The 18,832-nt window shown below is 44.2% G+C and overlaps 1 protein-coding gene across 1 annotated transcript; it reads left to right on the top strand.

Annotated features, from left to right (window-relative positions):
* Window positions 1–6,113: 6,113 nt before the first annotated feature.
* On the top strand, window positions 6,114–17,250 carry LOC119939258 (natural killer cells antigen CD94-like). The gene is made up of 8 exons (XM_038759161.1): window positions 6,114–6,192; window positions 9,746–10,126; window positions 11,855–11,956; window positions 14,045–14,104; window positions 14,292–14,351; window positions 14,770–14,918; window positions 15,286–15,389; window positions 17,125–17,250. Exons 2-8 carry the CDS (start codon window positions 9,748–9,750, stop codon window positions 17,240–17,242), a joined length of 972 nt encoding a protein of 323 aa, XP_038615089.1. The 5' UTR covers window positions 6,114–6,192; window positions 9,746–9,747; the 3' UTR covers window positions 17,243–17,250.
* Window positions 17,251–18,832: the final 1,582 nt, after the last annotated feature.

The raw sequence follows: 18,832 nt of genomic DNA, 5'->3' as shown, positions 1-18,832 counted from the left end.
AGACAGTGGTGATAATGGTGATCATGATGAATGACCACGTGATATCTTCAAAGGACAACCAAAGGAAGAAACAGTTTACCCCATTTAGTTTCTGAATTTTCCTCCTTTTATGCTCAGTATCTTTCCCTACCTGAAATTCATTTTACGGTCTATATGCCCCACTCCCCTCTCAGGATCAGACCTGGGGAGTTTCCAGTACTCTACCAGTCTCAGCTATGGGAGGTAGAGTCAAGCAGAGGCAGACCCGTTCCATTCCCGGCTTGGACAGCGGCTAGCGAGTGGAAGGCGATCTGCTACAAGTCAAAACTCCCCCGTGCTGTACAGCAGCAGCTTGGGAGAGTGGAGACTCAGATTTAATACGTGGAAAAAGACAATGGTAAACCGCTTCTGTATTTTGACTGAGAAAACTATGGATACCCTGCCAGAATAATGGCAGATGGAGGTGCGGCATTCTGGGAGAGATGTGACCATGCAGTCACAATGGGTTGGAGACAACTCAACCTCATAAGACAATCAATCAATCAATCGATCGTATTTATTGAGCGCTTACTGTGTGCAGAGCACTGTACTAAGCGCTTGGGATGTACAAGTTGGCAACATATAGAGACAGTCCCTACCCAACAGTGGGCTCACAGTCTAAAAGAAAATGCCCCAGTAGGTAGAGAAACTCTACAAATTCTATTCTACTCTTCCAAATGGTCTGTATAGCATTTTGAACAAAGGAAGCCATCAATGAATACTACTGAAGGATTGATTGAATTACTTAGTGCAGAAAATCTTCTCCTTAGTTGTTGTCAAGTCATTTCTGATTCATAGCGACTCCATGGTTCTTTCTCCAGAGTTTTCTTGGTAAAAAGAAATGCAGAGGTGGTTTACCGTTCCCTTCTTCTCCACAGTAAAAACTGAAGTCTCTGCCATTGTCCCAGATCATTTTGATCATTTGACTCTTTCCCATGACACTGCTGCTTAGTACAGTGCTCTGCACACAGTAAGCGCTCAATAAATATGATTGAATGAATGAATGCCCATAATATAACCAAAAAATTGCATAAACAAACGAGTGAATGAATGAATGAACTCATTAATCACTAAGAGAGCCCTAGCGATTGTAAGCCTGTGATTTATTTAGTCTTAGCTGGGACTGTGACATCTCTGTTCCCCATTCCATCCATCACCCAGACCCCAGGGGGTTCAATTCTGGTCTGAATCACAGGATAAAGACCCTCACTCTGACAACAGAGGTGAGAACAGGCAGAGTGAAACAATGAGGTCTCTGATCTTCAGACTTCCTGAATGATTTCAGCTTTAAAATAGCCTAGAGGTGTAGTTATTCCCCAACTGCTACTCTTGAGCTACTGTTTTAGCAGATGCAAACTTTCCACTTATGATATGGGTCGCTTTGACATTCTGTTCACAGTTATTCACAGTTCCTTGGTGTGAGGACAACATGTAATCAACTGCCTAAGCAAAGTCCTCAAAGAGAATCCATTTATATCTGTGCCCACGATATAAACAAACAATTGGGTCAATATGAGGCCAAAAGATATAATACTTTGAAGATACAGTTAAAATTCCCAAGACAGAACCTTTTTTCAACATGACTCTAGCTCATAAGGTCTTTAACATTTTACGTCTTCCCACAAGGTACATTAATTCCTGGGTCTCAGTGACTTAGAAAGGTGTCAGGAGAGGTGATGGTTACTGTCACGGTTGTTAATGTCCTTGGGAGCATATTACCCAAGAGAAATATTTCCTGTCACGGGATGAGATATGAGTGAAAAAAAAAGTTTCCATCATCATTCGTACAGTGCTCTGCACACAGTAAGCGCTCAATAAATATGATTGAATGAATGAATGAATCAAAATCATCATTACTAATGGTATTTATGGTATTTATCGAGCGTTTGCTTTGTGCAGATTTCAGATAATAGGAGAAGTGTGGCCTAGTGAAGCAGCATGGAAAGAGCCCGGGCTTTGGAATCAGAGGTCATGGGTTCAAATCCTGGCTCCTCCACTTGTCAGCTGTGTGACTTTGGGCAAGTCACTTAACTTCCCTGAGCCTCAGTTACCTCATCTGTAAAATGGGGATTAAGACTGTGAGCTCCCCGTGGGACAACCTGATCACCTTGTAACCTCCCCAGCGATTAGAACAGTGATTTGCACATAGTAAGTGCTTAATAAATGTCATTATTATTATTATTAGTGGAAAGAACGGGGACCTGGGAATCAGAGGATCTGGGTTCCAATCCCATCTCCACAACTTACCTGTCACTTAACTTCTCTGTGCCTCAGTTTTGTCATCTGTGAAATGGGAATCCTCCTCCTTCCAACCTAAGCTCTGAGCCCCATGTGGAACAGCAACTGTGTCTGACCTGATTAATACACATATTAAGCACTTAAAAAATACCATTTTTTTTTTTAAAAACTCCACACGAACCTAAACAAAAAGCAAACTCAGCGTCAGCCCTGGTCAAAAAACAAAATAATTAAGTTCAAAAGACCAATTAAAGGGTAAAAGAAATAACTACATGAATAAAGATGAGAATGGCTGCTTATAATTGATGAGGAAAGCAAAAACAATCTAGGAAAAGGACACAAAATAGAAGAAGAAGCTCAGCAGCGTACGGCTGTGATCCTGGGTTGCACATGTAGAGAAGCAGCGTGGCTCAGTGGAAAGAGCGCGGGCTTGGGAATCACAGGTCATGGGTTCTAATCCCAGCTCTGCCTCTTGTCAGCTGTGTGACTTTGGACAAGTCACTTAACTTCTCTGTGCCTCAGTTACCTCATCTGGAAAATGGGGATTAAAATTGTGAGCCCCACGTGGGACAACCTGATCACCTTGCATCCCCCAGCGCTGAGAACAGTGCTTTGCACATAGTAAGCATTTAACAAATACCATCATTATTATTACTATTATAGGTAGGAATAAAGACAAATAATCCTTCCAGTCTGCATAAACCTTCATTACTGAAGTTCTTACAAAGTCCTGGGGGGGGAAAAAATGGGGGATGGCTTAGGGGAGAACTACTTAGAAGCTTAAAAGCTTCAGAAATGAGACTGAGTTGGAAAGATTAAAGAAAGACAAATTAACGATCCTATAGATGGAAGAATGAGTAATAGCCTCACAACAGGCTATTTATGTAATTCTATTTATTCTGTCGGTTTTGACACCTGTCTACATGTTTTGTTTTGTTGTCTGTCTCCTCCTTCTAGACTGTGAGCCTGTTGTTGGGTAGGGACCGTCTCTATATGTTGCCGACTTGCACTTCCCAAGCGCTTAGTACAGGGCTCTGCACATAGTAAGCGCTCAATAAATACGATTGAATGAATGAATGAGCAGCCTCCTAAACCAGGAAGCAGCATGGTCTAGTGGATGTGGCACAGGTCGGGGGAGTCAAGAAACCTAAGTTCTAGTCCCAGCTCTGTCATGTGCCTGCTGTGTGACCTTGGACAAGTCACTTAACAATTAACTCTAAGCTCTTAGTAATTGCAGCAACGAGTATTACCCCATTCTCCTGCCTATGCTCAAAACCAGCTGCGAGCCCTACACCACATGAGCCCGCAGATCCGCTCTGGGGAACTGAGGGAGCTGCCAGCGGTGGGCCCGGAGGGACCCCCGGCCTCCCATCTCCCCTCTGTTTGTGAGCAATCTGTCCCGAGGCTTTTTTGCTCGGGCCTCGAGCCAAACATCGGAATCTCGGAACAGCTTGCTTCCAACAGGCCAAGCGCTCGAGATTATTTGCAAACCAAAAGAGACGTCGTGGACCAGACTCTGTTTCCCTTTCCCTGCCTTAGCTGATAGAGGGAGCGGGGAGGAGGGCGTTCTAAGGCAGCGAAGGAAGCCGAGCGTTGCAGGTGGGAGAGTGGGGAACGAGACACAGTGCAAAGATTAACTTGAGAAGAATGAAAAATGTGAGCTGGGGAGTAGAGGGCAAAGAGAATGGATAAAAGATGGAGCGTCAGAGCCTCTGGTCGGGAATTTCTGCCTGAGGCGGAGGAGAGGGATGGGCAGCAGTTGGAGTCGGGAAACGGGTACAGAGTGAAAGCTTTAGAAAAATGATTCGGGCAGTAGAGTGAAGAGTGGACTGTGGAGGGGATACGCTGGAGGCAGGGAGGTCAGCGAGGAGATGTGGGCAAGTCACTTAACTTCTCTGGCCCTCAGTTTCCTAAAAACCAGCAGGATTTGGCAGCTGACTGAATAGAAGCAGTGTGGCTCAGTGGAAAGAGCACGGGCTTTGGAGTCAGAGATCATGGGTTCAAATCCCAGCTCCACCAACTGTCAGCTGTGTGATTTTGGGCAAGTCACTTAACTTCTCTGTGCCTCAGTTCCCTCATCTGTAAAATGGGGAATAAAAACTGTGAGTCCCCCGTGGGACAACCTGATCACCTTGTAACCTCCCCAGCGCTTGGAACAGTGCTTTGCACATAGTAAGTACTTAACAAATACCATCATAATTATTATTATTATTACTTAACTTCTCTGTGTCTCTGCTTCCTCATCTATAAAATGTCAATTTTTAGACCGTGATCTTTGTGTAGGACGTGGAATAAATCTTACCCGATTATGTGGTATCTACCTTAGTGTTTATTTCTGTGCTTGACACATAGTAAGCATTCAACAAATACCACGATTATTACTCTGAAGAGCACTCAGAGAGAGGAGGAAGCAGAGGTATTATTTATGACAAGGTAGAAAGAACCAAAGAATGTGGACTCAAGCCATCCCACCCTAAAGGACCTATCCTGTTTGTCCAGATCTCCGGAGACAAGCGAACCGGTGTCCCCAGGGGGCTGAAGATAGGGGGTAACTTGGATAAGAGCAACAGTAGGCTGAAGTTTCTCTGCTAGATGGTCTCCATCGTGACCTTGTCTTCATGGCCTAGGGATCTGGCCAGCCTCTCATTGCAGGGAGATAGGATGACTCATTTGGCCTTCTGTTCCTTCTGATCTTAATTAGCAAATGACACTTTCCTTCCCTAATTCCCCCCACTTGCTCTCCCTTCTGTGTCACTTCTGCATTTGGATCTGTACCCTTTCTGACCTTTGACTGTCACCCCATCCTCACCCCCACCGCACTTATAGAAGCAGCGTGGCTCAGTGGAAAGAGCCCAGGCTTTGGGTCATGGGTTCAAATCCCAGCTCTGCCAATTGTCAGCTGTGAGACTTTGGGCAAGTCATTTCACTTCTCTGGGCCTCAGTTACCTCATCTGTAAAATGGGGATTAAGACTGTGAGCCCCACGTGGGACAGCCTGATCACCTTGTAACCTCCCCAGCACTTAGAACAGTGCTTTGCACATAGTAAGTGCTTAATAAATGCCATCATTATTATTATTATAGGCATATCCTCATACCCTGCCATTCCTCTTTTCTGCAATTTAATTTCTTTCAATGTCTATCTTCCCCTTTAGACTATATGATCCTTTGGGCAGGGATCATGTCTACCAGCTTGATTGTATCATACTCTCCCAAGCACTTAGTACAGTGCACACGGTAAGAGCTCAATAAATACCATTGATTGACAGATTGATTGGTGCGCTGTTTCTATCCTAATGAAGGAGGAGAGCCAGAAACATCATCAACAGCTAACTTGGGAGAAATGAGAACGTTCTCTGATGAGCATCTTGACATTACGGGCCAGGAAAATCTAATCTAGCCCCAGCTGAGGCTCAGAGGCAGAACATTTTTGGTAAGAGCAGCTATCAGGGAGGGATAAATGTGAAGAGACAGCCCACAGGATGAGTACTGGATCGGAAAAGGGCCTTGGACATATGCTGAGTTTCGTCCCATAGAAATGGTTGCAGGGGTTGCATTTAGATAATCTCAGGCTCAGCTAAAATTGTTTCAATATCACTGAGGACCAGAAAGATCACAGCCTTCTGATCAGAGAGTGTTCAGTAGGTGGAACTAATTTTTCCCCAGCAGTTAACGTCAGCATTTCCTGGGTGGTCTCTTCCAGAGCACTAAACTGGTAAAGGTATTTCCATTGATGGCCCAGTGTACACTCTGCTCACAGGATAGTCAGATGGGGTTCTCCTGGCTTTTCTTTCTCCCTGGTACACTTTCCCGCAGGATCTACAGCCGTATTCGCTTAGAAGGATCATTCCCAGATCCTGAGATCCACAGGTGAAAATCGCAACGCACGCGCTCACCGGTCAGAAAGACAACGTCTGCAACCCTCCTTCTCAGAACAGGTACCTGCAATTTAATTTTACATTCTATGTGAGTTCAATTAAAGGGATAATCATGGATAATGATAAGGGGATAAAGAGATAACTAGTCACCCAATGTACCGCTTCCCAAAAGCATTCTTGTGTATGTGTTTGTAGGTGGTTGTTACCTCCACGTACTGGTAATTTAATTTAATGTTTTTCTCCCCCAGTAGGTTGTAAACTCCTTGAAGGAGGGATTATGTCTACTTACTCTTTGTACTCTCCTAAGTGTCTAGTACAGTGCTCAGCACACAATACATTCCGAGTAAATGTTCAATAAATACCATTGATGGACAGACGGGCTGTATTGCTTCAGCCTTTTCCTCTGATGCCATAACATAACATAATTCATCATAACTCTTTTCTGCATTTTCCAAGGATCTGGAGTGCAGAGTTGGATTTTCTGTGGTGGACTTTGGCAGGCTGTGACACTTTTCTTAAAATCATGCATCGTCATGATTAAGACAAGATTAGAATTATGCTGATCCAGAAAGAGAAGAAAGGTGGTAATGGAGGGGTTCGATTGGAAAATCTGGAGATTAGAGAAGGCCTGGCATGATATAAAAATTAGTTTTTAGCTAGACTTGAGTCCTTTAGAAATAGTAGCATTTTGAAAAGGGAGTAGAGTGGAAGGGGTTCCAAATTGTGAGAAGCAGTGTGGTCTAGTGGACAGCACACGGGCCTGGGAGCAAGAAGGACCTGGGTTCCAATCTTGGCTCTGCCACTTCTCTGCTGTGTGTCCTTGGGAAAGTCACTTCACTTCTCTGTGCCACAGTTACCTCATCTGTAAAATGGGGATTTAAGACTGTGTCCTACCCGATAATCTTGTATCTACCTCCATGCTTAGTAAAGTGCCTGGAATCTTGTAAGTGCCTAACAAGTACCACATGTTTATAGCTCTTATTCTGATTATTACTATTATTATTATATTAGATGTCACAGTTATGAAAAGCAACAGGAACTTCAGGATTCAAAGAATTTGAGATGTTGTCAACACAAACGTCTGCTCCACCAGACAAACCCTGCTTGTCTTCCAAAAACTTGCCAAAATTCACCCATCCCTTATGAAGCCTTCCAGATTGACTTTACCTGGCTTCAGCCACTTTGCCCAACCTACTCATTCTTTAAAATAATAATGATAGCATTTATGAAGCGCTTACTATGTGCAAAGCACTGTTCTAAGCGCTGGGGAGGTTTCAAGGTGATCAGGTCGTCCCACGGGGGGCTCACAGTCGTCATCCCCATTTTACAGGTGAGGTAACTGAGGCCCAGAGAAGTGACGTGACTTGCCCAAAGTCACCCAGCTGACAATTGGCAGAGCTGGGATTTGAACCCATGACTTCTGACTCCAAAGTCCGGGCTCTTTCCACTGAGCCACGCTGCTTCTCTATAAAGCTTCTCTTTAAAACTTAGGCATAGATATGTAAATTCGCTCCTTTAAGTTCTTTTTGAGGTCCTTAAGGTTTCCTTCGTGCTAAAATGTTTCATTAGCTGTTTCATCTATTTTTTCACTTCTGGGTCTGTATCATTTCCATCTCCCTCATTTTACTGTAACCCCCTTGAGGACAGAGACTGTTTCTTCTACTTCTCTTCTTCTTACCGTGCTTAGTGCATTGTCCAGCTCACAGTGCCTAATCACGGATTCCACTGACTGACAATGCATTCATATAGGACCTTCCTAAGTGAAGCATTTCCAAATCAAACCTCAAATGGAATAGAGGATATCTACGTCTATAATTAGCTTCTTCTGCTCCAAGAATTGAGTTCTTTTTAACCATTCACATGTCTGATAGAAGAACTCTAACCAAACTGGACTCCCCCGTTCTCTCGGCTCATGGAGACAAGAGGCCAGCCAGCCCTGAGTCTGGATTTTTGAAGAATAACCCACTCCAGCTTTCTCAAACTGTAAAATCAGGATTAAAGCTACGAGTCCCATGTGGGACATTTACTGGGTCCAACTGGATTATCTACCCCAGCCCTTAGTCCAGTGCCTGGGACATAGTAAGTGCTTAACAAATACCACAGCCCAGCTGTGCAGTACTTACCAGTTGGGGCTCAGAGACCCATTTCTCACTTAGACGGGAGGTGAGAAACACATTCCAACTGGTCACTTGTCTCCATCTTGCAGTGATCTGAGAGAGAAGGGAGACTTCAGCATCTGTTCCTCTGACCCGCATGTGAATGTCCACATTCCTCCAACCTCAATTCATCAGGGAGTTATGGCTGAGGATTGAGATTGGGTGGGTCAATTTGGTCAGCCCCCTCTTTGTCCCCCTCAACTTCTAGCCCAATCCATCCCTAGAACTCTCACACTCCAGGCCCCATTTTTTTTTTCTGGTATTTGTACAGTGCTTACTATTCATTCACTCATTCAATCGTATTTATTGAGCGCTTACTGTGTGCAGAGCGCTGTACTAAGCGCTTGGGAAGTACTATGTGCCAGGCACTGTTCTATGCACTAGAGTAAATACCAGGTAATCAGGTTAGACACAGTCCATGTCCCATATGGGGCTCACGGTTTCAATCCCTGTTTTGAAGATGAGGTAACTGAGGCACAGCGGAGTGAAGTGACATGCCCAAGGTCACCCCACAGACAAGTGGAAGAACCCAGGAATAGAACACAGGTCCTTCTCCTGTCCACTATGCCACACTGCTTTTCCTAGCCACCCCTGCACTGGGTCTGGCAGATTGAGACTGGGGATCAGGGAGTTGGGAGAGAAAATAGGGCTGGGAGCATTAACGTGTGGGGATAATAATAATGATAATTATAGAAATTATTAAGTGCTTACTATGTGCAAAGCACTGTTCTAAGTGCTGGGGAGGTTACAAGGTGATCAGGTTGTCCCACTGGGGGCTCACAGTCTTAATCCACATTTTACAGATGAGGTAACTGAGGCACAGAGAGGTGAAGTGACTTGCCCAAAGTCACATAGCTGATAAGTGGTGGAGCCGGGATTTGAATCCATGACCTCTGACTCCAAAGCCCGAGCTCTTTCCACTGAGCCGCGCTGCTTCCACTATCATATCATATCATATCCCAGTATGGTTTGGGAATAGCAGGGAAGATAGGTCACTGTTGCCACCTCACCCACTGTTGTTGATAAATGCCCTTCCCTGTGCCCAAACACTTCATTCAGTAGCACATAGTTTCTACTACTGAGAGGGGTGGGGTGGACTAATCAGTGAATCAGTCATTATAATTTACTGAGTGCCTGCTGAGTTATTACTCTATTTATTTATTTTACTTGTACTTATCTATTCTATTTATTTTATTTTGTTAGTATGTTTGGTTTTGTTCTCTGTCTCCCCCTTTTAGACTGTGAGCCCACTGTTGGGTAGGGACTGTATATGTTGCCAACTTGTACTTCCCAAGTGCTTAGTACAGTGCTCTGCACACAGTAAGCACTCAATAAATACGATTGATTGATTGATTGATTGATATTGTATTAAGCCCTTGGAAGAGTACAGCAGACTCACCGTCCTTTCCTCTCGGATTCACTCCGAGAGCCTAAACTCCGTCTCTTCTGTCGCTTAGAGATGGAAAAAAAACAAGTCACCTATTCCAAGTTGATCATTCGCAACTCATCCCAGCAGCCAGATGGGAGACCTCAGAGACACAAGAATGAAGACGCTTCCACTGAGCAGGAGGTGGCCTATGCAGAGATAAAAAATTCCGAGTCTTCTCAGCAGCAGCAGCAGCACAGAAAATCTAAGAACATTTCAAACAGAGGACCAGAGCAGCAGGTGACCTACACAGAGGTGAAAAATTCCAAGCCATCTAAGCAACAGCAACACAGAAGATATAAGGATGCCAAGAACGCAGGTCTTGAGAGTGAGCAGCAAGGAACTTACACAGACCTAAAATGGTCTGGTCAGCCTCAACTCCAAGTCAGATGTGAGGTTGGACAGAGCCAAGGTATGACAGGTTACCGACTGCTTACACCGAAGGATTTTACTATTCCTCTTGTCGTTTCCAGGGACATTCAGTCAGTCAGTCTGTTAATTGTACTTATTGAGCACTTACTGTGTACGTAACACTGTACGAAGTGTTTGGGACAGTACAGTACAACAAAAACCATGCATATTCCCTGCCCTCAACAATCTTACAGTATGGTGGGGGAGGCTGACATTAATATAAATAGATAAAATTAAAGATACATACATAAGTGCTGTGGTCTGGGAGGGGGGAATAACCAAAGGGAGCAAGTCAAGGTGGCGCAGAAGGGAGTGGGAGAAGAGGAAAGGGGGCTTAGGAAGAGAAGGCCTCTTGGAGGAGATATGCCTTCAATAAGGATTTGAAGATGGGGAGAGTAATTTTATGTCGGATATAAAGGGGGAGGGCATTCCACGTCAGAAGCAGGTCGTGGGTCAGCGGTGAGATAGATGAGATCAGCGTTAGAGGAGTGAAGTGTGCGGACTGTGTTGAGGTAAGAGATTAATTAATTCATTCATTCAATCGTACTTATTGAGCGCTTACTGTGTGCAGAGCACTGTACTAAGCACTCGGCAAGTACAAGGAGAGGTAGAAGGGATCAAGGTGATTGAGCATTTAAAGCCAACGGTAAGGAGTTTACTGGAGTATCTTGAGGAGTGGGGAAACACGGCCTGAACGTTTTTGTAGAAAAATGATCTAGGCAGCAGAGTGAAGTATGAACTGGAGTGGGGAGAGACAGGAGGTTAGGAGGTCAGCAAGGAGGCTGATACTGTAATCAAGGTGGGATAGGATAAGTGCTTGGATAGCAGAATGGATGGAGAGAAACGGGAAAATTTTAGTGACGTTGTGAAGGTTGGGCCAACAGGATTTAGTGATGGATTAAATATGTGGGTTGAATGGGCGAGAGGAGTCAAGAGAAATGCCAAGGTTACGAGCTTGTGAGATAGGTAGGGTGGTGGTGCTGTCTACAGTGATGGGAAAGTCGGGAAAAGGACAGGGTTTGGGTGGGAAGATACGGAGTTCTGTCTCTGATATGTTAAGTTGGAAGTGACGGCAGGGCATACAAGTAGAGATGCTTTGAGGGCAGGAAGAAATGTGAGAATGCAGAGAGGGGAGAGAGATCAGGGCAGGAAATGTAGATTGGAGAATCATCTTCCCTTTTGCACAATTGTATGAATAATAATAATAATAATAATAATAATAATAATAATAATAATGATAATAGCATTTATTGAGCACTTACTATGTGCAAAGCACTGTTCTAAGCACTGGGGAGGTTACAAGGTGATCAGGTTGTCCCACTGGGGGCTCGCAGTCTTAACCCCCATTTTACAGATGAGGTAACTGAGGCACAGAGAAGTGAAGTGACTTACCCAAAGTCACACAGCAGACAAGTGGCAGAGCCGGGATTTGAACCCATGAACTCTGACTCCAAAGCCTGTACTCTTTCCAGTGAGCTATGCTGCTTGAATGAATCAGTGATGCAAAATAAAGTATCTTCAAGTAGCAAAATGATTGGTGCTGTTAGCCAATCTGGCAACCCATGGAATGGCAACCCGTGGCCCTCACTGGGGGAAAATTATTGCCTTGTGCTGGAGCACGTTTCTCAATCTTGACTTGAGGAATCCGGGCTTATTCCATCCATGTCCCATTCTTGTTGCTTCCTCTGTTCATCCTCCTGCTGATCATCTCCTTGTCCCTCTCTGTCAGATTCCCTGTCCCCTCCATGGAGGCCCATTGCTGGGATTCTGGGGATCTTGTGTCTCGGGCTGGTGGTCACCACGGCAACTATGGCTCTACAGATTTTCCAGAGTGAGTATTTGGAGATGAAATAATTTGTTGGATAACGATCTGGCTTAGAAGGTCTTTACTTTGAAACCACTGATTTTGCAGGTCTTTATGGGTAATTGAACTCTTTCGTGAATGATAAAAGGTGCCTTAACTCTTTCAGCTCATTGAAATGATCTTAGTCCATCTTCTTTAATGAAATCAGTTTTACTTGAGTGGCCTGAAAGAAGTAAAGCTGGCTCCAAAGGCAGATTCACAGCTATACTTGTTCAAGAGGGAAAACTGTCCTGTTTATAAGGTCTTCCAGAAAAGGCGATAAGACAGGCATCTCCTCTAGACTGAAAGCTCATTGTGGGCAGGGATCATATTTACCAAATCTGCTAATAATAATAATCATGGTATTTGTTAAGTTCCTACTATGCACCAAGCGCTGTTCTAAGCTTTGGGGTAGATAAAGGTAATCAGGTTGCCCCACATGGGGCTCACAGAGAAGCAGCGTGGCTCAATGGAAAAAGCCTGGGCTTTGGAATCAGAGGTCATGGGTTTGAATTCCGGCTCTGCCAACTGGTAGCTATGTGACTTTGGGCAAGTCACTTAACTTCTCTGGGCCTCAGTTACCTCATCTGTAAAAATGGGGATTAAGACTGTGAGCCCCCAGTGGGACAACCTGATCACCTTGTAACCTCCCCAGTGCTTAGAACACATAGTAAGCACTTAATAAATGCCATTAAAAAAATTCCTATTTCACAGATGAAGTAGCTGAGGCAGAGACATGAAGTGGCTTTCCTAAGGTCACACAGCAGCAGGGATTAGAACCCATGTCCTCTGACTCCGAAGCCCATGCTCTTTACACTAAACCATGCTGCTGGGATAGGATGGGATGGAATGGAAAGGGACAGTTGGGCACCTTTGGAAAGCTGGGTTCCGGAAGGACCCGGACCACTGGATCCCCTGGACCCACGGCAGGCGGCAGAACAAGAGAACGGGCCGCCTGGCCGCCCCCGCCTTCCCGCACCCCTCTGGTGCCCCGAGAAAGCGATACCCCGGCCTACCCACAGCCCCTCGCTCCTTCCTACAGTACGCCACGCCAGCCCCAGACAACCCTGCCGACACTTTACCCAGGTTTCGGCTTTGAAATAATGCACACGCTGGGTGTCCAGGGCCCCTCCGCCTCTGTAAACCCGCCGCAACCCCGCCTCCATCATCCCCGAACACTTGGTACAGTGCTCTCCACATAGTAAGCCCTCAAAAAGTACCACTGATGGACTCTTTCTGAGGAATCCCAAGATGCCGTTTCTAATTAAACCTGTTGGTTGGCACGCTGTCATGGTGACTGTCATTACTCATTGATGCCATTTTCAATGATTTGGGAGAGTAAGCAAGAGGATGAAGACATGACCTCTGCTCTCATGGAGCTTGCAATCTCCAAGCAGAGCCAGAAAAAGCATCAGTTATACGTGTAAAGAGTCTGACAGAAGAAGATTCCACATTTATCCTCTGTGCTTGCTCCAATAGTTTCTGTTTTCAGTTGGAATGAAACTCAGATCTCTGGTAGCAGTTTCTCCCATTAAGTGGTGACATAATTTTAACTGCTGTTGCAACACTAGCCAAACTAATAATCCTCAACCTTTTTAACCTTTTCAAATAAGGACACAAGAGAAAAACTTTCAATATGAACAGCTGATAGTGGTAGGGGGCATTTGTTTGTAATTCTGGTTGTCAACCTGGAGCTGTTTGGTCAGAGAAATTAAAAGTGCTTTTGATGATGATGAAAATGATGGTATTGGTTAAGCGCTTACTACATGCCGTGCCTTTTAATAAGTTATGGGGTACAGAAAAGATTGTCGGGTTGAACACTGTCCCTGCACCATGATTTTGCTTCCTCAGTTTCCCCAGTTTCAGGTCCTGTGTGCCAACCTAATTATCTAGTATCTAAAAAAGGTTGGCACATAGTAAGTGCTTAACAAATACCCTCATTGTTATCATTATTATTAGTAGTATCATCATTATTATAATTGTGATTGTCATTATTATTACCTTGTTGCGCGAAGCATTTTTAGCCATATTTAACCACATCAAAGTTTATAACCATTTTAATGATCATTTCCAAAGCACCATCCAATCATGGAGCCCAAAACACTACTTCATTGCCCACAGCAGACTCCAGTATAGGTAAGTTCTGTCTTTCAGCAAACTTATTGTTTACTATTACTAATAGCATGTTGCTCAAAGCAATTTTTAATTGTTTTTTTTAAATGGTATGTTTTAAGCGCTTACTATGTGAAAAGCACTGTTCTAATTGTTCACCGTGTTTTACCACAACAACAAAAAATAACCGTTCTAATAATAATTTCCTTAGTTGTATCCAGTCACGGAACTCAAAACAGTTCTTCAATGCCCACAACAGGCCACAGGACAGGTAGGTCCTTTCGGTTACCTTATTATTTGTCCTGGGGCAGCCAGAACTTAGAGCTGGGTTAAGGCTCACAGGACAAAGACAGAGTTGTGGTGACAGCCGAGAATCCAGGATTTTTCCATTCCAGCCCATGTCTCAGATTCATTCCTGATCTTTCTGAATAACTGTTCAACTCATTCCACATGACTTCCTCTTTGCTGGGGTGGAGATGGATGGGGTAAGGTCCATAGGGACCTGTAAAATGTCTCCCATTGCCCCACCCCTGATTATCCCATGGACCACTTCTCTGCCAGATTTTCAGAGGATGGGGGTTCTGAATTCTTCCCAGGAGAAAGGCAGATTGGGCTGGGGGAATGACTCTACGAACAATCTTGGGATGATGAACTTCTCCCCTCAGGAACTGATATAATTTCTCATTTAGACTGTTCCTGCTCTCTATGCCCAGGGAACTGGGTTCAATTTAACATGAGCTGTTACCTCTACTCTACTGAACTGAAACCTTGGAAGGAGAGTCAACAGGCGTGCAAGTCCCAGAACTCCAGTCTCCTGAAGATAAACAAGAGAAAGCTGGTACATAGCCATAAATTATTAGTTTATATCCATGTCTGTCTTTCCCAATAGATTGTTAACTCATTTTGGGCGGAGTGCATGAGTACCAGCTTTGTTGTACTGTAACCACTTAGTAGAGTGCTCTGCACATATACACACAGTAACCGCTCAATGAATACCATTGATTGATTGATTAATTAATTGTTCGCTTCCCCTGGATCGGTCGGTTTTAACTACGGTGTCCGGAGGGAGGCTGCTCTGTTAGAAGTAGAAAGAACATGACTGTCCAGATGAGGGTATCATTGACAGGGCCAATTAAAAAAGGGGATTAGCTTGTTCCTTTCCATGGTGGAGAATTAATTACCTTTATGCTTCTGATTTCCTATAGGGTTTCTTTAAGTTATTCAAATTTTCTTATTGGATTGGACTGTCCCGTGCTGGACCTAGTAGTCCTTGGTGGTGGGAAGATGGAACGACTTACTCCAGCAATTAGTAAGTCTCTCCTCAGTTGTGTCCTCCAGGGCGTTACCCTTGACCGGCCCTATGGAGCTGCAGAAACCCTTAAGCTTTGGGAGAAAGAGAAACTTCGGGGTCTGAGCCCTAGGATGAGGTGATGACCGGACAAGCATCAAAGTTATTTGTTCCCCACCTAGCCAGGTCTGTCTTCATTCATTCAATCGTATTTATTGAATGCTTGCTGTGTGCAGAGCACTGTACTAAGCGTTTTGGGGAGTATAAGTTGGCAGTATATAGAGATGGTCCCTACCCAACAAAAGGCTCATAGTCTAGAAACAAAGGGAACAACGCCCTTAATCCCGGACAGTTCTATGGGGATTTTCCTAAATTCCCTAGATCTCTCTCACTCACTTTCAGGTTCCAGAGATTCATTCATTCAATTGTATTTATTGAGCACTTACTATGTGCAGAGGACTGTACTAAGTGCTTGGGAGAGTATACTACAATGAACAGAGAGACCAAAGTCCTGACCATCAACTCTGCAATGCAGGGTCCTAAACAATAGTAATAGTATTTGTTAAGCGCTTACTATGTGCAAAACACTGTTCTCAGCACTGGGGGATACAAGGTGATGAGATTGTCCCACGTGAGGCTCACAGTCTTAATCCTCATTTTCCAGATGAGGTAACTGAGGCACAGAGAAGTTAAGTGGCTTGCCCAAGGTCACACAGCTGACAAGTGGCGGAGGTGGCATTCGAACCCATGACCTCTGACTCCCGAGCCCAGGCTCTTTCCACTGAGCCATGCTGCGGGCTCAATCCTTACCAAAAGTGAACCTGAATTCCTTTGTACCTTCTCAACAGTGGAAATATCCGTATTTTCTCTCTGATGTCCCCTACTCCACTGAATCCCCGGTTTAAATTTGAGATAGCATCATTCTGAAACTGGAACTTTTCTCTGACAGTCTCTTGAGACTTCTCCCACTTAGATGTACCTCTGTCATGTGCCTCGTCTTTCAGAGATGAACTGAAAAGTGTGCCCCACAACAAGGGTGAACGGGGAATCACAACTTTTTTCAGTTGTGAAAAATTAATACTTCATTATGGTATTTGTCAAGTGCTTTCAATGTGCCAAGTATTGTACTAAACACTGTAATATGTAGAAGTTGATTGGGTCAGATACAATCCATGTCTCACATGGGGTTCACAGTCTAGAAAAGAGGAAGATCTGGTACTGAATCCCCATTTCACAGATGAGGAAACCGAGACACATGGAAGTTTAAGTGACTCGCCCTAAGTCACACTGCAGGCTAATGGCAGAGCGGGGATTAGAACCCACATCTTCTGACTTTTCAATTTGTAATATTTTAGAGATTTTTATTTTAATTTTCTTCCCTTCAACCTCCCAGTGGAAGGTCTCTCTGAGAAATTCCCCATTACTGAACTTGTGGAAGTCCATTTATAATCATAGGATTCCTAATTCTAGTGGTCTATCATTTTTACAGATCTATGTATATTTTACCCTGAAATTTGGACTTTGGCTGGTTTGGCAGAAGGAAAGAGAATGTAACTATGCAGCATTTGGTCTAATGAGTTATGCACCAGAAGGGGAGTTTGGAGCCATTAAGGGAACTATTGGGCACTCAACAGTGCCATTTTAACAGGGGAAATCTGGAGATTGATTTCCAAGTGATTTTAGCCCTTTACAAGAAACATTGTTTCCATTTGAAGATGCATGTGACTGAAGTTTTTGTACTTTTTTTTCTCTATAGTCTCTTCACCTCTGAAGGAAAGGGTAAGGATTGTGCATTATTTTCAAGCCAAAAATTAATACATACGGAAAATTGTGCTTTGGACAAATTCTACGTCTGTGAGCGCAAGTTTGTATAATCTCTGTCTCTGGGACCCAAGGACCCACCACCTCCTGGAGGATCACCTGCACGGAGACTCGGTGAAATAACTGCAGGCTCCTCATCGCCTCAGTCTTCAGACACTATTTCTAGGAATTTTTTTTTTGTCTTCCTTGTCTGGCCTCACAGAGATCATTGGCACAGCGGCTGAATGGAATGAAAGAGAGCAGACTAAAGAGACAGAGAGGCAGAAACACCAGTGCCCATATCTCCTTGGGCTGTTCATCATTCCATTAGCATTCCCTCTATCACTGACCTAGGTAAAAATAAATGTGTAAAGAAATAAATTTCTCCGTGGTGGATTAATAAATGCTTTGCTATTTAATCAAATAATCCCCTCTAGACTATAAGCATGTTGTGGGGAGGGAATGTGTCACTTCTATTGTTATATTGTACTCTCACTAGCACTGGTATAGTGATCTGCACACAGGAAGTGCTCAGCACAGATGATTAATTGATTGATCAAAGTTTTAATTTATGGCTTCCTCTTCCAAGAAGCCCAACCCCAGTGAAGAGGGGAAATGCTGACTGTGAGTCAATTGGACACTCAACCAATCTCCATTTTTGAAACCCCAATAACGGGAATATAATCAGTGACTTTCCAAAAGTTTTTTGCATTTTATAGCTATTTAGTAGTGCAGTTTTTGTCTTTTTAGTGCAAGTTAGGTTCTCGAATGTACTAGTTACCCAACCAAATGAGGTCACAGAAATATCTATATAGCTCTCCTTGGGAAGGTGGTGTAGGAAAGCAAAAGTGCTTTCCTTTCAGATAAATGACCTCATAGTGTTAGTTTCTTCCAGGTGTTGGTAGGAGAATGAGGAAAGGAGAGCACAGAAAAGTCATCCTGAATCAGATCAGGAATGAATCACCACTTGATAGAATGAAACAGCGGAGCAAATCCAGTCCTGGGCAATGTCTGTTCCCATTAGGCACCCCATCAATGGGAAATGAAATGATGATGATGACGATGATGGAACATCACTGTCACAGAAGGATCCAGGGAAGGAATTGAGGTTGCCTAGCAGTAGAATCCATGTTTCTGGAGGATTCAAAAGGTGCCTGACTTCCTAGTGGCTAAGGAAGGAAGGCATCACAGCAATGCCAATAACAGAGTCCTTAAACCCTCAGTTAATGTTGGTCAGGAAGGAATACTTTGCGGTAGTGGAGAGAGCCTGGACCTGGGAACAGAAGCTCATGAATTCTAATCCCTGCTCCTCCACTTATCTGCTGTGTAAGGTTAGGCACGTCCCTTCACTTCTCCGTGTCTCAGTTACCTCATCTATAAAATGGGGATGGAGACCGTGAGCCCCACGTGGGACAGGGACTGTGTCCAACCTGATTTGTTTGTATCTATCTGAGCACTTAGTAGATAGTAGTGCTTAACAAATAATAATAATGGCATTTATTAAGCGCTTACTATGTGCCAAGCACTGTTCTAAGTGCTGGGGAGGTACAGGGTGATCAGGTTGTCCCGGGGGGGCCTCACAGTCTTAATCCCCATTTTCCAGATGAGGTAACTGAGGCACAGAGAAGTGAAGTGACTTGCCCAAAGTCACACGACTGACAATT

Source organism: Tachyglossus aculeatus, chromosome 17, assembly GCF_015852505.1.
Source record: "Tachyglossus aculeatus isolate mTacAcu1 chromosome 17, mTacAcu1.pri, whole genome shotgun sequence".
NCBI lineage: Eukaryota > Metazoa > Chordata > Mammalia > Monotremata > Tachyglossidae > Tachyglossus > Tachyglossus aculeatus.
The sequence above is the reverse complement of the archived record's forward strand: the minus strand, read 5'-3'. Positions and strand labels throughout refer to the sequence as shown.

Excerpts from the sequence above, each read along its gene's own strand:
- LOC119939258 (XM_038759161.1), top strand. The coding sequence starts at position 9,748 with ATGGAAAAAAAACAAGTCACCTATTCCAAGTTGATCATTCGCAACTCA. Across the intron at positions 10,127-11,854 it reads TGAGGTTGGACAGAGCCAAG|ATTCCCTGTCCCCTCCATGG; the intron begins GTATGACAGGTT and ends CCTCTCTGTCAG. Across the intron at positions 11,957-14,044 it reads GGCTCTACAGATTTTCCAGA|CACCATCCAATCATGGAGCC; the intron begins GTGAGTATTTGG and ends TCATTTCCAAAG.